The 13,516-nt window shown below is 43.6% G+C and overlaps 1 protein-coding gene across 5 annotated transcripts in view; it reads right to left on the bottom strand.

Moving 5' to 3' along the window:
* Positions 1-434: 434 nt before the first annotated feature.
* The window catches only part of MYO1B (myosin IB), a 162,522-nt gene continuing 149,440 nt past the window's right edge, over positions 435-13,516 (bottom strand). For all 5 annotated transcript variants that reach the window (XM_079976602.1, XM_079976601.1, XM_079976604.1 and 2 more), the window contains 4 exons: positions 11,875-12,007; positions 11,242-11,394; positions 10,003-10,130; positions 435-2,106 (listed from right to left, as the gene is read on the bottom strand). In XM_079976602.1, the coding sequence (XP_079832728.1) occupies positions 1,983-2,106; positions 10,003-10,130; positions 11,242-11,394; positions 11,875-12,007 (538 nt within the window). In that variant the 3' untranslated portion in view covers positions 435-1,982. The remainder of the gene's footprint in view (positions 2,107-10,002; positions 10,131-11,241; positions 11,395-11,874; positions 12,008-13,516) is intronic.

A 13,516-nucleotide genomic window follows, 5' to 3' on the forward strand; every position in this document is an offset into this window, starting at 1 on the left:
CCTGCTGACCCCAGCCACTGAGAAACCAACCTGTGTGGTCTCCTGCCTCTTCATCTGAATAGCATCATTAGGTTTCATGGCCACACAAATATGCAGAGATGTTGGGATCGCATTCAGCTCCATATATTGGAAGAATCCTCTTAGTTCAGATGGTGAAGCTACTATTTAATATGAGCTGTGTAAATTTGGGTTTTCTGCATTTAATATGAAGCAGCAGCTCAAGTGATTAAAAGCTCTTCTGAAGCCACTTCACCAAAGATCAAATGGGATGGAAATACAGATGCAGGAATATTTCTATTTAAGAAATGCATCTGGGGCGGGGGTCTATATTATCAATAGATCTGCTGTCGTTAATTCTTCTACTCTGCACTCTTAAAAAAAACACCACGTATTTGATGGCTGATAAATAACCCAAGGCCAAACACGACAAGCCATTGCTTTAAAGCTTCTCTTTATTTATACTTGGGTTTGTTTGTTTTTTGCATTGCACATATTGTGCAGAAACTTTTCCTTGACAGCAAGTTCTTGCATCAGTCTGAGAATACAATAGATCTAAAACCATCCTTACATCAACAAGTCAAACAGTCACATTCAACAATCTCTTTTAGCTAACTTTTGTCTAAACACTGGAAAACGATACTCCATAAATCAATGCGTTCCACTAATTCTCCTGGTTTATACAAGGCTTTAAGCTGCAATCTCCATTCAGGAAGTTTAGAATGCAGTTCTTGATTGTAAAGTGTTTCTGTGCACACATTACATATCAGGCACACAAACTTATATAAAACTGGTTGAAATACAAAAATATGGTTATCACAAGAGTACCAAACAGCACAGAATTAAAACAATTATTTATCATTAATATCAAATTTATGTACATCATACCTCCCCACCGAAATGATTTCCCCTTCTTCCAAAGTGATAACGTCAACATTAAGATAGAACTAGCCTAACTTAAGTCCTCACAACAAATACGCAGGATCTCTCCTCTTTTATTACCCACAGAAGTTATTATAAATAATTTTCACAAGTTGTATGAATGCTTTATTGCACATTGTACAGCACGCATGCCAACATCTGGGGGAGAGAGAGAAAATTCCTCTATCCCTTCATTTGACACGTAGTGTAAAATACCTTGCCCTCTCATTTCCCCATGCAAACAACTGCTTTTTAAGGAGTTTTAAACATTGAAGGGTCGTTTTAAAGGGGGTGGGAGACCCCATAGAGAACAAAAGAGATGCCTTGCGCTGTTGTGTGGCTATTGTTAACCATTTAACACACTTCTTGCCTCTTTAATGGACTCATTTCTGCTTCCTAGTCTTACAAAGTCATTAAAAGCTGACAATTAAAAAGTCTGAGGCAGAATGCTAGGTTTCCCCCACCCGCACTGTAAATAAAACAAAAACAAAAAACCATAGGCAGCTGCTACATATGCAGTCGTACATTCCTTCTGCTTTGCAGAATTAGGGTTTCCTGCCCCACATATTCCATTAAAGATCAAATTACTTGGTGCTTTGTGCTGTTTGCAATTAACAAGGTAGCTGCAGCAGCCCCAGAATTTTGCCAGACTCTCCAGTCCTGGTTTATGATTAACCCTTTGGACTGAGCTCTGCCACAGAATAGGGTTGAGAGGAAATGGATCTATATAGCCTGCGGCAAAGGATTCTGCTCTAAAGAATAAATATGAGGAATGGGCCATGAAAGTGTATGGGGTTTACGATATGCGGCATTAAAAAGTAAGGAATGACCACAGAAATTATATGCGACAAGGCATCCTTCTGTTTATAATATGCTATCAGCACACAAAGCCTATATATAAAAATCAACCAAAAGCTGTAACAACTAAAAAAAAAGGGGGGGTGGTCAATAAGTTAGTCGCACCTTTTAGCAGACTGCTCCTCCCTCAAATCCCACCCCACCCCCCTGCCAAATGAGTAAAATTGCACCATTACGGAGAATTGTAGGGAGAGTGCATGCATAAATTAAGGTACAGCAACTTCGAGAAGCCGGTTGTTTTTTCGCTTGCAAGTGGGCACGTTGCCGTTCTTCTGGTTGCCCCGCACAAACTTGACGCACACTTTGTCTTGTCTGAACTGAACGAGGAACCTAGGAGGTGCAAAAAAACAGGTTTCAGTTTGGTATGGTGTTCGTCCCAGTTGGCTGCAGCAGCAAGGAGAAAGCAAAGAAGCGCAAGCACATCACGAGCCCTCTTTATATTAGCAATAAAATAGAAGGTGATTATCTCACGTTAATCATACTTGGAGAAGACATGCTAAAATCAATGGACCTGAATATGACCAACGTTGGATATTCCTACCCAGTAACTCACTGCAAATCTACTCCCCCTTCCCGCCACCCTTGATTTTTGCTTATCTTCCATAGTGCTAAGTGAGTGACCTACCTCCAAAATTTGCTTATACCAGGCAGTGAGGCAGGTTGTACATTCTGTTAATGGGTTATCAACAGGTTGCAAATGCCAGATACAGTGGTGCCCTGCAAGACGAACGCCTCGCAAGACGGAAAACCCGCTAGACGAAAGGGTTTTCCGTTTTGGAGGCGCTTCGCAAAACGAATTTCCCTATGGGCTTGCTTCGCATGACGAAAATGTCTTGCGAGTTCCTGCGGGTTTTTTCCCCTTTTCCCCCCCTTTTCCTAAGCCATAAGCCGCTTATCAGCTGATCCGCTGATAAGCCGCTTATTAGCTGATCCGCTAAAAGCCGCTAAACCGCTAATAGCGCTAATCCGCTAAGCCGTCAATGGGCTTGCTTCGCAAGACGAAAAAACCGCTATACGAAGAGCCTCACGGAACGGATTAATTTTGTCTTGCGAGGCACCACTGTACTTTTGTTTGCTTTTTAAAAAAAACAATTTTTTTTTGGTTTTTAAACAAATACAAAAGGTTTGCTTTTTTAAAAAAAAATAGAAATATTACTGTTGAGGGCAAACAAGAAGAATGTCCAGATTTTCTATCTCGGGTATCAGGCCAAGTACCGTTTAAAAAGCAAATACTAGGGCTGCTATTTGATAAAAGATATCTTCATATTTTGAGAGTTGTTTTGGACCAACTGAAGTTTCCAAATCATCTACAAGGGCAGCCCCACGTAGAGTGTGTTGCAATAATCTAATCTGGAAAGTTGCCAGAGCACAGAGTACAGCAGAGAGAATCATACAGAGAAAAGGAAAGAAAGTGGCTGGCACGCTTACTGTGTTGCCCTTCAGCACTTAGCGTGCTTTTACAAAAATAAAATCAAAATGCAGACACTGGAATAAATACAAAATGTCACAATTTGGCTTTACGTTCAAGATTGGCTCAATATGGTGTGCCGGAAATTCTACTGCCGGCTGAAACAATCGCAAAATGTTTTTCAGCTGTATCCCAGCCTCCAGCACATTGAGTACAGATATATTTATTCCCCGCCACACTTGACGCGAGGAAATAATGGAGTCAAAATGGGACACATTCCTCCAACCCCGCCTGGTGGGTCTCATGGAACAAGGAAGATACCAAGAGACTCATTCATCCTCCTTCTGCATAAGACAGAAGAAAGCAAAGTCTTAACTGCTCACTGCAAACTGACTGCTCTCTATTCTCAAGTCATGAAATCTTTGCTAGCTAATGTATTCTGTGATGTCTTTCTTTTTTAATCCTCTAAAGCATGGGTAGGCAAACTAAGGCCCAGGGGCCGGATCCGGCCCAATCGCCTTCTAAATCTGGCCCGTGGACGGTCCAGGAATCAGTGTGTTTTTACATGAGTAGAATGTGTCCTTTTATTTAAACAGCATCTCTGGGTTATTTGTGGGGCATAGGAATTCGTTCTGTTCCCCCTTCAAAATATAGTCCGGCCCCCCACAAGGTCTGAGGGACAGTGGACCGGCCCCCTGCTGAAAACGTTTGCTGACCCCTGCTCTAAAGTCAAGTCAAAGCAATTCTGACAGATAAAAAGAAACCTTTACGGAGGGTGGCAGAGTTAGTAAACGAAGTTGGAAAGCCCACATTTTCCACAAACGGTCCGCTTTTCCTTTGAGGTGTACTCTAAGGGGTACTACCTAACCTGGTCCTGTTTGTGAACTACTCTTACCAAATCCCTCAATTCAGAAACAGCCCCCACCCCCCGGCCCTCAACAGATTTTTTCACCCAAGGATAGCCAATGTGGTACCTTTCAAATGTTGTTGGACTACAACTTCCATCTTCCCTGACCATTGGCCATGCTGGCTGGGGCTGATGGGAGCTGGAATCCAAGAATATATGGAGGGCACAATGTTGGCTAACCATTTGAATCACTGTTCCTGCCTTCACATGTGTCTAACCACCCACAGAGATCCATAAAAAAGTATTCCTACGTATATGCTTACTATTTCCATGTAAGGTAAAGGTAAAGGGACCCCTGACCATTAGGTCCAGTTGTGACCGACTCTGGGGTTCCGGCACTCATCTCGCTTTATTGGCTGAGGGAGCTGGAGTACAGCTTCCGGGTCATGTGGCCAGCATGACTAAGCCGCTTCTGGCGAACCAGAGCAGCGCACGGAAACGCCGTTTACCTTCCCGCCGGAGCGGTACCTATTTATCTACTTGCACTTTGACGTGCTTTTGAACTGCTAGGTTGGCAGGAGCAGGGACCGAGCAACGGGAGCTCACCCCATCACGGGGATTCAAACCGCCAACCTTCTGATTAGCAAGTCCTAGGCTCTGTGATTTAACCCACAGCACCACCTGCGTTCCATGTAGCTCCAATGTAATTTCCAAAGCCTGGTCCCTTCTTCCTACCCATTTCAACCCTCCTCCCTTCTAGCTGCTCCCATCAGAATGTCCCTCTCCCTTGCTGCTGATAGACTGAATGGTTTTGTGCTGGACACACCAGGCCCTGTCCTACAAAAGTGGCCACCATGGGCACGATTCAGCCAAAATTAATCACTTTTTAGACCCCATTTACTGCAACAAGGAAGAAAGGCATGTGTCCAACCCTCTCCAGTTGAAACCAATGGTTTAACTGTGGGTCAGCGGTGCCTTGCTTTTCAAACAACATGCTGACACATCCTTGTTGCATGTAAGCAATGCTCTTCAAGGCAAACTGCACAATCACATTTGGAGGGTTCTCCCAGCCATTGGAAAGTCTTTGTTAAAAATAATAAGGTAAAATCAAGCTTCTAAGAAACATCTTGGTTGGGTAGGGTAGAACTGGCTACATCTGGGCCCTGGCTCCCACATATCTGCTGTATGATAATTAAGGGCTTATCTGAATCCATTTAATATCTAAAACCCCTCATTTTCATATTATTCAGCTTTTCACAGTGACCGCGTTATTTCCTACTCAGCCCTGTCCAAGTTGTGTAACTGAATTCTTGGACACCCACTCCCCTCTCTTGGCTTTGCTACGTCCAAGTGGCTAGGCTAAGTTCCCAGTAGCTTTCAAACCATTAGTTTAAGTGTTACTGAATATTCCCCTCCTCCACATTCGGTACAGCAGCTCCAGAAACAATAAAGATAAACATCATAGCACCATTTAGCACTGACAGATCCCACTGGTAACAAAGCAGGAAAGCACGCCACCTTTTAGAAGAGGCAGCCTCTCTTTCCAGCATTTTATCTTAAGCGAGGTTTCCAACAGGGATTTAGCACACTTCAAAAGGATTTTTGCCTTAAACCAGAAGCCACAAATCAAACTAACTGCAGAGCTCCTGGGACAAAGGAGCCTGATCTTTTCAGAGCTTCTACAGAGTACATCTTTCCACCTACTCAGCTGGGAGTCCCTGATGAGCCATTAGCCCAGAACTCCCATCCACTCACTCCCTTCCCCTAAAACCTTATGGCAAAAGTGGTCAGCCGTTTAGAGTGCAGTGCTCCATCCATCATTGGTGATCGGTTGCATCTCTTTCTCTCTCGCTCTCTCTCCCTCAACTAAATCACATCTTTAAAACTTTTTTAAAAAGCACTGTAACATGTAATCCACTTTAGATGGATTACAATCGTGAAAGGCAGGAGAGGAATAACTGATTAAATAAATACATAAACGGCACGTCAGCCAGCAACTGAAAAACTGTGGCTATTGGTCAGCAGGGTTACACCAATCCTCTCCCAAACACCAGTTAGCTACATAAAGTCCTAGCGAGCAATGTTTATTCATATTTTAATCATGCTCCATCTTCTGAAAGGCTGCAAGGAAAGGACCATAACAAATAATGATGCGTAGAAGAAGGGCAACAGTTGCTCTAAGCCAGTGTTTCCAAAACTTGGGTCTCTGGTTGTTTTCGGAATAGTCATACCTTGGTTGTTCGTTCGACTTCTGAAAACGTTCGAAAACCAAGGTGCGGCTTCCGATTGCCTGCAGGAGCTTCCTGCACTCCATCAGAAGCCACGTCGGATGTTCAGCTTCCAAAGAACCGGGACACTTACTTCCGGGTTTGCGGCGTTCGGGAGCCAAAACGTTCAACAACCAAGACGTTTGACAATCAAGGTACGACTGTACAGTTCCAATTATCCTTGACCACTGGTCCTGCTAGCTAGGGATGGTGGGAGTAATTATGCTGCTGTAAGCCAATGTGGAGAAACCTAACACACCCTCATTTTATGGCCCCCAGCTCATAAAAGCTGCCTTACACAAAGTCGAATCATTGGTCTGTTCACTTCAGTATTGCCTACGCTAAGTTCTCCAGGGAATCATGGGAGGAATATTTCCCAGCCCTACCCAGAGACCAGGACATTCTGCAAGAAAAAGCACATGGTCTGTCCCTGAGCTGCAGTGCCCCACAACTAATATTCTGAGCTCCAATGCACCATCGCCTTTCATGCAGTTTCTAGGGGCAAAGCAGTAGTCCCAATTAAAGGTGTTAAGCACTGCTCCTCAGTTTCTTTTTGATCCCTCTGCCCAAAAGGGACACCTGGTAATACAGTCGTACCTTTGAAGTCAAACGGAATCCATTTCAGAAGTCCGTTTGACTTCCCAAACGTTCGGAAACCAAAGCGCGGTTTCCAGTTGGCTGCAGGAAGCTCCTGCTGTCAATCGGAAGCCGTGGAAGCCCCATTGGACATTCGGCTTCCAAAAACAGCTCGCAAACTGGAACAATCACTTCCAGGTTTGCAGCGTTCAGGAGCCAAAACGTTTGAAAATTAAGCTGTTCGAAAACCAAGTTACGACTGTACAAACATATGTCACTGCTAGACTAAAGGAGCAACATACAAGCACAACCATAATTGTGTTTGAAGACCATAAGCTCACATGCTCCCTGCAAGTCCTGTATACCTCCTTTTCAATGCTTTGTAGAACTAGCAGTCCCCCTACCTACACAAATGCAAACACAAGTAGTTGTACACTAGGGATTACCATAGTCTGGCCTTGTTTGCATCATTAGGAAACAGACCTGCAGGGTTACATCACGTAAGTGAAATTGCTTTAAGCAGACTCATCCAGTGTGCTAAATATTTACCAAGCACACACAGATTTAATTTTGATCAAGTCTGGCACCTTTGAAAACAAAGGCTATCGACAATTATGGTTTACTAGTAGATTAAATGCATTTCCCCCTCCTATTGCATAAAAAAGGGCTCCAAAACACCATCTGCGCTGACAATTCAGCTTACGCCAAAAATAAGTCATCTCAAAATTCACAAGTCTCCCTTTCTTCCAGACCCTCCTGCGAGCAAGTAATTCTATAGCAATAAACGGGTGAGAAAGTAATGGAATGCATAAGACCCCCGTTTTACAAGAACACACACCAAGATTACTAGGGGACTCTGATTTTTATCGCCTCTTATTCAAAGGAAGAGTAAGGGAACTTCCGGGTTGGCGCCATCGCCGAATGGCGGACTCCGTCCGAGCTCCGGAGGGAGTCTGCTCGGCAGGGGCTGGGTTCTACCGCGCCGGCGACGCGGGGACCCTCAAAAACCATGGGTGCTGAAACCCATGGGCATGGTGACTCGGCTGGCACCGTTTGCGCCCCCCCCGACCACGCGAAGGAGCCTTTTTAAAGGCTGTGGAGCGGGTGACGGGGGGGGGGGGCTGGTGCTGTGAGTCCTCCGCTTCCCCTGCCGAGCGAAGCCACATGCCATTTGGCGGAGAGCGCTGACTTCTTCCATTGAAAATCTGGACTTAAAAGAACAACCCGTGAGTAATTGGAACTTGGATTAAAAAGGGGAATAATTTTTTTCTTAAATTCGGAGCGAGCGGGGGAGGTATAAAAAGGAAGTCAACCTCCCCCCTGTTGTAGAGGAGCTAAAGCAAAGGACCTGACAACTAAGATCGAGCGCAACCTTTTCTTTTGATAAAGATATTAATTTCGCGATGGAAAATTATAAGCTGGGCTGGAGGAGAAGAGTGGAATGTGAATTAAAATACAACCCCCCCCCCCCGGAAGCCCCGGGAGCGATCCGTGAGAGCGCCTGGAGAGGAGAAATAGAGGTTTTGACAGCTGTCAAAGGAGCTGCCAAAACTGAAGAACAAAAAGAGAACTTTGTTACGAGGACTTTGCTGGTTACATTTGTTATAAATTGGATATAAACTGTTTAAAACAAGAAATAATAAGTTACTTTGACTGGTGGGTGAGATCGGGAATGAAACTGAGTTACTATAATCCCTCTAGAGGAGCTGTGGGTTATTACAAGTATCGCTGGCATGGAATTTGAATCAGACATTTTATCTCCTGGGAAACTGCAGAAATGGAACACTATTTTGTCTACAGAGGTCTACACACTAAAGGAGACAATAGATTTATCTATTGAAGAATGGAAGGGACTTGACGTAATGTTTTGTTCCTGAATTACAAAGCCTCTGTAGAGGAATTACAAGCATTTTGGAATTAGAACATTTGTGCAGGAGAGCAGGGGGAAAAAAGAAAAAAAAAAAAGAGGAGAAGAGAGAACATCAAGAACAACAAGAAAAACAAGAACTGGACAAAGTTGGAAGATAGACCCTTTCTAAGATTGGACATTTGAAATTAAAGATGATTAAAAGACGGTAAAGATTACTAAAAAGACGGCAAAGCGGACTGGTGAAGGATTATGGCTTAGATTATGGTTCAGATGTGGGAGCTCCAGGAGACAGTGGATTTGATGGACATTGGGAACGCAACCGGGAAAGGGGGGAGGGAAATTTGGAATCCAAAGGGTGTTAAATTATATTTTATTCTTTCTTTAATTCTTTTATGTTAATCTGTATCTTATATTAAAGAGGGGAACTCGTGGAAGGGAACAGGTCGATTTTAGGGGATGGGAAAATATTTTTTAAATTGGGTTAATGATAATAATTTTAAAATTTGGGGTAAGAATTTGTTGAATCTATTTGAAAGAATTGGAATACAACAGGGGGTGGGGAGGGGAAGTCCTGGAAAGATGATATTGAAAATAAGGCCTTAAATTTGGATGTTTTTCTTTTTTTTTTTGTTATATTTGAAAATCTTTAATAAATATTATTAAAAAAACAAAAAACAAAGGAAGAGTAAGAAAACTGCTCATGCAGTGGAATCAATTATGTTCCACACATTACTAAGTCCCAGTCAAATTGTCAAGATGAAGCTGGGGCTAAGAAATAAATCCTGAAAAGACTGTTTTAAAAGCATAAATGTGCGTCTCAAATAGCAGAGAGAGACCCAAAGATCCAAATCATACAACCAGATGGGCCATTGACCCATGTCATGTGGGCAGGCTTTGGATATTGTTAGGGAGCAATGCTGCATAAGGCAGCAAAGGGATAAATGAAGTTCTTTTTGAAAACTACCTTAGTGTAGGGAGGAGTTCTAACACTGGCTTCCCAGACTTACAACTGTAGTCAGGCAGGTTGGGGAAATAGAGAGCAGAGTGTGGCTGCTTCTGTGGTGGCCCCCTCGCTAAACAGTTTCAAGGCTGTTGCTTCCACATGCTTTCCCTGTCTCTCCATGGTGGTTTGTTTCTCATCAGCCTTCCTATCTTTAACCTTCAGTTTGTTTTCATATTATTAAATCAGTTTTCATTTAGAGTCATTTCGATTTCTCCCAGCAGAAGCTGTTTAAAGTGGGCAAGTGCCAAGACGTACTCATCGGATATTTCAATGTTGAGCTTCTGCTTGGTTTGGCTGAGCGTGGTGCGGTAAAGCTTCGTGGCCATTTCAATCAGGTGATCGCTGCTGAACAGGAAGTCCCCTTTCCCAGCTGCTCCAGATCCCTGGCACAGAAAAGGAAACTCGCACATTATCATTCGATCGAATTCAAACAGGGATTATCCGTACTTTCTCCCAGCTTTAGAGCTCTGTTTCCCGGCGCTATTTTTTCCTGCCCCAGAGCTTTCCTGAAAACCAGCTCTTTGCAGCTGATTTGGAGCAAACAGCAATCCATGAAACACCTGAATTGCTGTTTGCTGCGCTTCAGCTTTAGAGAGCAGGTTTTCACAGGAAAAGTGAGTGGAAAAAAGAGCACTCGAACAAGGAGCTTTAAAGTGTGGAGTTGTGCCTGGAAAGCATAGGGCAAAGGATAAGTGTGGATAAGCCCGCAGCATTTTTTTCTGTTATCAGCAGCCCAATTAACCAAAGCCCAGTACTGGAAACAATCTATTAAAATCCCTATTGAAGTTTGGCTAAATAATATTTGGAATGTGTCTTACTCGGCACAGAAGGCACTTCAAGGAAGGACATTTTTGGTGAAACGTGCTTCGCCTTCTTTTCCTTTACAAATGAGACAGAAAATACTTTTATTCTGCCTACAACTGTCCCTGTGGACAGCCTTTTAAAATTTATAATACACAGATAAACTTATTATGTACTACAGTGGAACCTCGGTTTTCAAACGTCTCGACTGCTGAACGTTTCGGAAGCCGAACGCTGAAAACCTGGAAGTGAATGCTTCTGTTTTTGAACGTGCCTCGGAAGTTGAACAGCTTTCGCAGCACGTCTTTCCATTTTCACCATTCACTTTTCTGACAGCACTTTGATTTTCGGTTTTTGAACATTTCAGAAGTCGAACGGACTACGTTCGAAAACAGAGGTTCCACTGTACATAGTACATACGAAACTTTAGAGGAATGTACCACTGGACAAGTTATTGTTGCTATATGTTGTTCAAATGGGGGGGGGGGACAAATAGGGAAGGGGCTGAAAGTATAGTAAACTTGTAGTTGAGGATGCCAGTTCAAAGGAAACATCATGTATTTACACATACAGTGTGCAGATAGCGGGAAAGCAGAAAATTCCCATTTTATTCTGTATAGGCTGTGATTTACTACCATCACGAGTTTTGAATTACGAAGCGTTTGCTCATATATTACAGGATTTCATACCTACCTCTTTGAGATGCACAGCAAAGAAGCCATCATTCTGGGAGCTCATGGACACCTTTGTGACGTCCCCTAGAGGAACCTCTGATTTGATATGCCCTGATTTCTGATCGGCAAGCAGCACGTTGTTTTTTGTGAGCAAGAAGATCCTAGCAGTGCACTGAGGAAGAACAACAGGGATTATTCACGGGGCTAATACATAGGGGTAGCTATTAAAGAAGCAATGCAACTTCAAGGTCTGGCTTGTACCAAGATTTTTCAAGTCTATGTGACAAAAGTAGCAGCCATTTTGGTTCAGTGGCGAAAGGGCCACCCTTTCCAAATGAATTTGCGATCTTGAAATGGAGGAATGAATTACAAAATGGCTACGGAAATGGGAATAAGGATCTAGTTAACTAGGGACAGGATAAGTCACAAGTCTCACTGATGCTTATGCCTTTGAACATTCCATCACCATTGGGAATAGCTATTCTAAAATAAGGCAAACTAGAATTAAGGACCCTTAGCACTGGGGATACAGGATTATTAAAAGCAACATTTTTTTTGCTTTTGCTTCACACAGTAATAAGCTTATGTAAAATAAGTCAAAGGGAACAAAAAATGAATCTCATTGGGTATAAGCTTTTTTTGTGTGTGTTACCTTTCCATTTGCTCTGTTGATTTTGTTTACTACTTCAGCAATGATGATTTTTTCCTCCACGGCATCTTTTAGTTTCTTATACTTGGGGTTTTTGCTGATTTCGAGGTAAGCCCCTTGGAAAGGCTGCCCAACACTGGAGGGAGACAAGAGAAAGAAAGAGATGAGGAAAGCTCATAAAATGGCTCCATTGGCATGCCTTTAGTCAAGCTTGCAAACAGCCACTTGCCTGGCGATTAATGAAATTTCTATACTGCCCTTCATCCGGAAACCAGTGGGCGGTTTACAATATAAAAGCAGAAAAATATCTAACACAGTAACAAAAGAAAAACAATACACCCCCACCCCAGTTTAAAAGGCCATAGATTGTTTAATTATCCAGTAATTACCCAGGAATTATCAAAAGGCTTGGGAGAAGAGGCTTGGCGCCTAAAGACATGCAATGAAGGTGCCAGGCAAACCTCCCTGGGGAGAGCATTTCACAAGCAGCGAGCCACTGTAGAAAAGGTCTTTCTTGTGATGCCACCCTCTGGAGGTCTCATGGAGGAGGCACACAAAGAATAACCTCAGATTATGGTCAAGGTTCTGGGTCAGTTCATGTGTGGGGAGGCAGTCCTTGAGGTATTGTGGCTTTGAGCTGTTTAAAGTAAAGGTAAAGGTACCCCTGCCCGTACGGGCCAGTCTTGACAGACTCTGGGGTTGTGCGCCCATCTCACTTAAGAGGCCAGGGGCCAGCGCTGTCCGGAGACACTTCCGGGTCACGTGGCCAGCGTGACATCGCTGCTCTGGCGAGCCAGAGCCGCACACGGAAACGCCGTTTACCTTCCCGCTGGTAAGCGGTCCCTATTTATCTACTTGCACCTGGAGGTGCTTTCGAACTGCTAGGTTGGCAGGCGCTGGGACCGAGCAGCGGGAGCGCACCCCGCCGCAGGGATTCGAACCGCCGACCTTTCGATCGGCAAGCCCTAGGCGCTGAGGCTTTAACCCACAGCGCCACCTGCGTCCTTTGAGCTGTTTAGGGAGCATTTAATGGGAGATGCTGACAAAAGTTCTCTTATGTGTGTTTTTTATATTTTGCTGGAAGCTACCCAGAGTGGCTGGGGCAACCCAGTCAGATGGGACGCATATAAATAATAAAGTTGTTGTTGTCATCAACATCATCATCACCACTATTATTACAGGTTTGGAAGGTAACTTTGCTAGCTCACTATGCTCAACCTGAAAGGAATGATGAGGTTTTCAGCCCCCCAGAATTTTCCTAGGCTGAAGAAGAATTTCTGGGTTTCCTGTACACTCAATTTCCCCCTACTATTAAGGGAGCCATGCCTCTACATTATAATCAGTAGGTAAATTAAGACCCTGCACGAGCAATAAAATAAAATCCTTTGCCCCTCAGAGGTTTGCCTCACAGGAAACCCAGTTGTGTGTGACATGTGTATTTGTGATGTAACAATTACCACTTCTGTCTACTTTTCCTCATCTGGGAAACTGAGACTGGTGTACAAACCCCAAGAGCAAAACCCAGTGAGAGGAACACATAGCCCTATAGCTATGTAGCCCAGGAGTCTAACCCGCAACTATGTCAGAGGACTCTGCTAACAAAACAGACACCCAACATATATTTAATTACAAAAAGAATACATTT

Source organism: Podarcis cretensis (genome assembly GCF_951804945.1).
Source record: "Podarcis cretensis genome assembly, chromosome: 1".
Taxonomy (NCBI): Eukaryota; Metazoa; Chordata; class Lepidosauria; order Squamata; family Lacertidae; genus Podarcis; species Podarcis cretensis.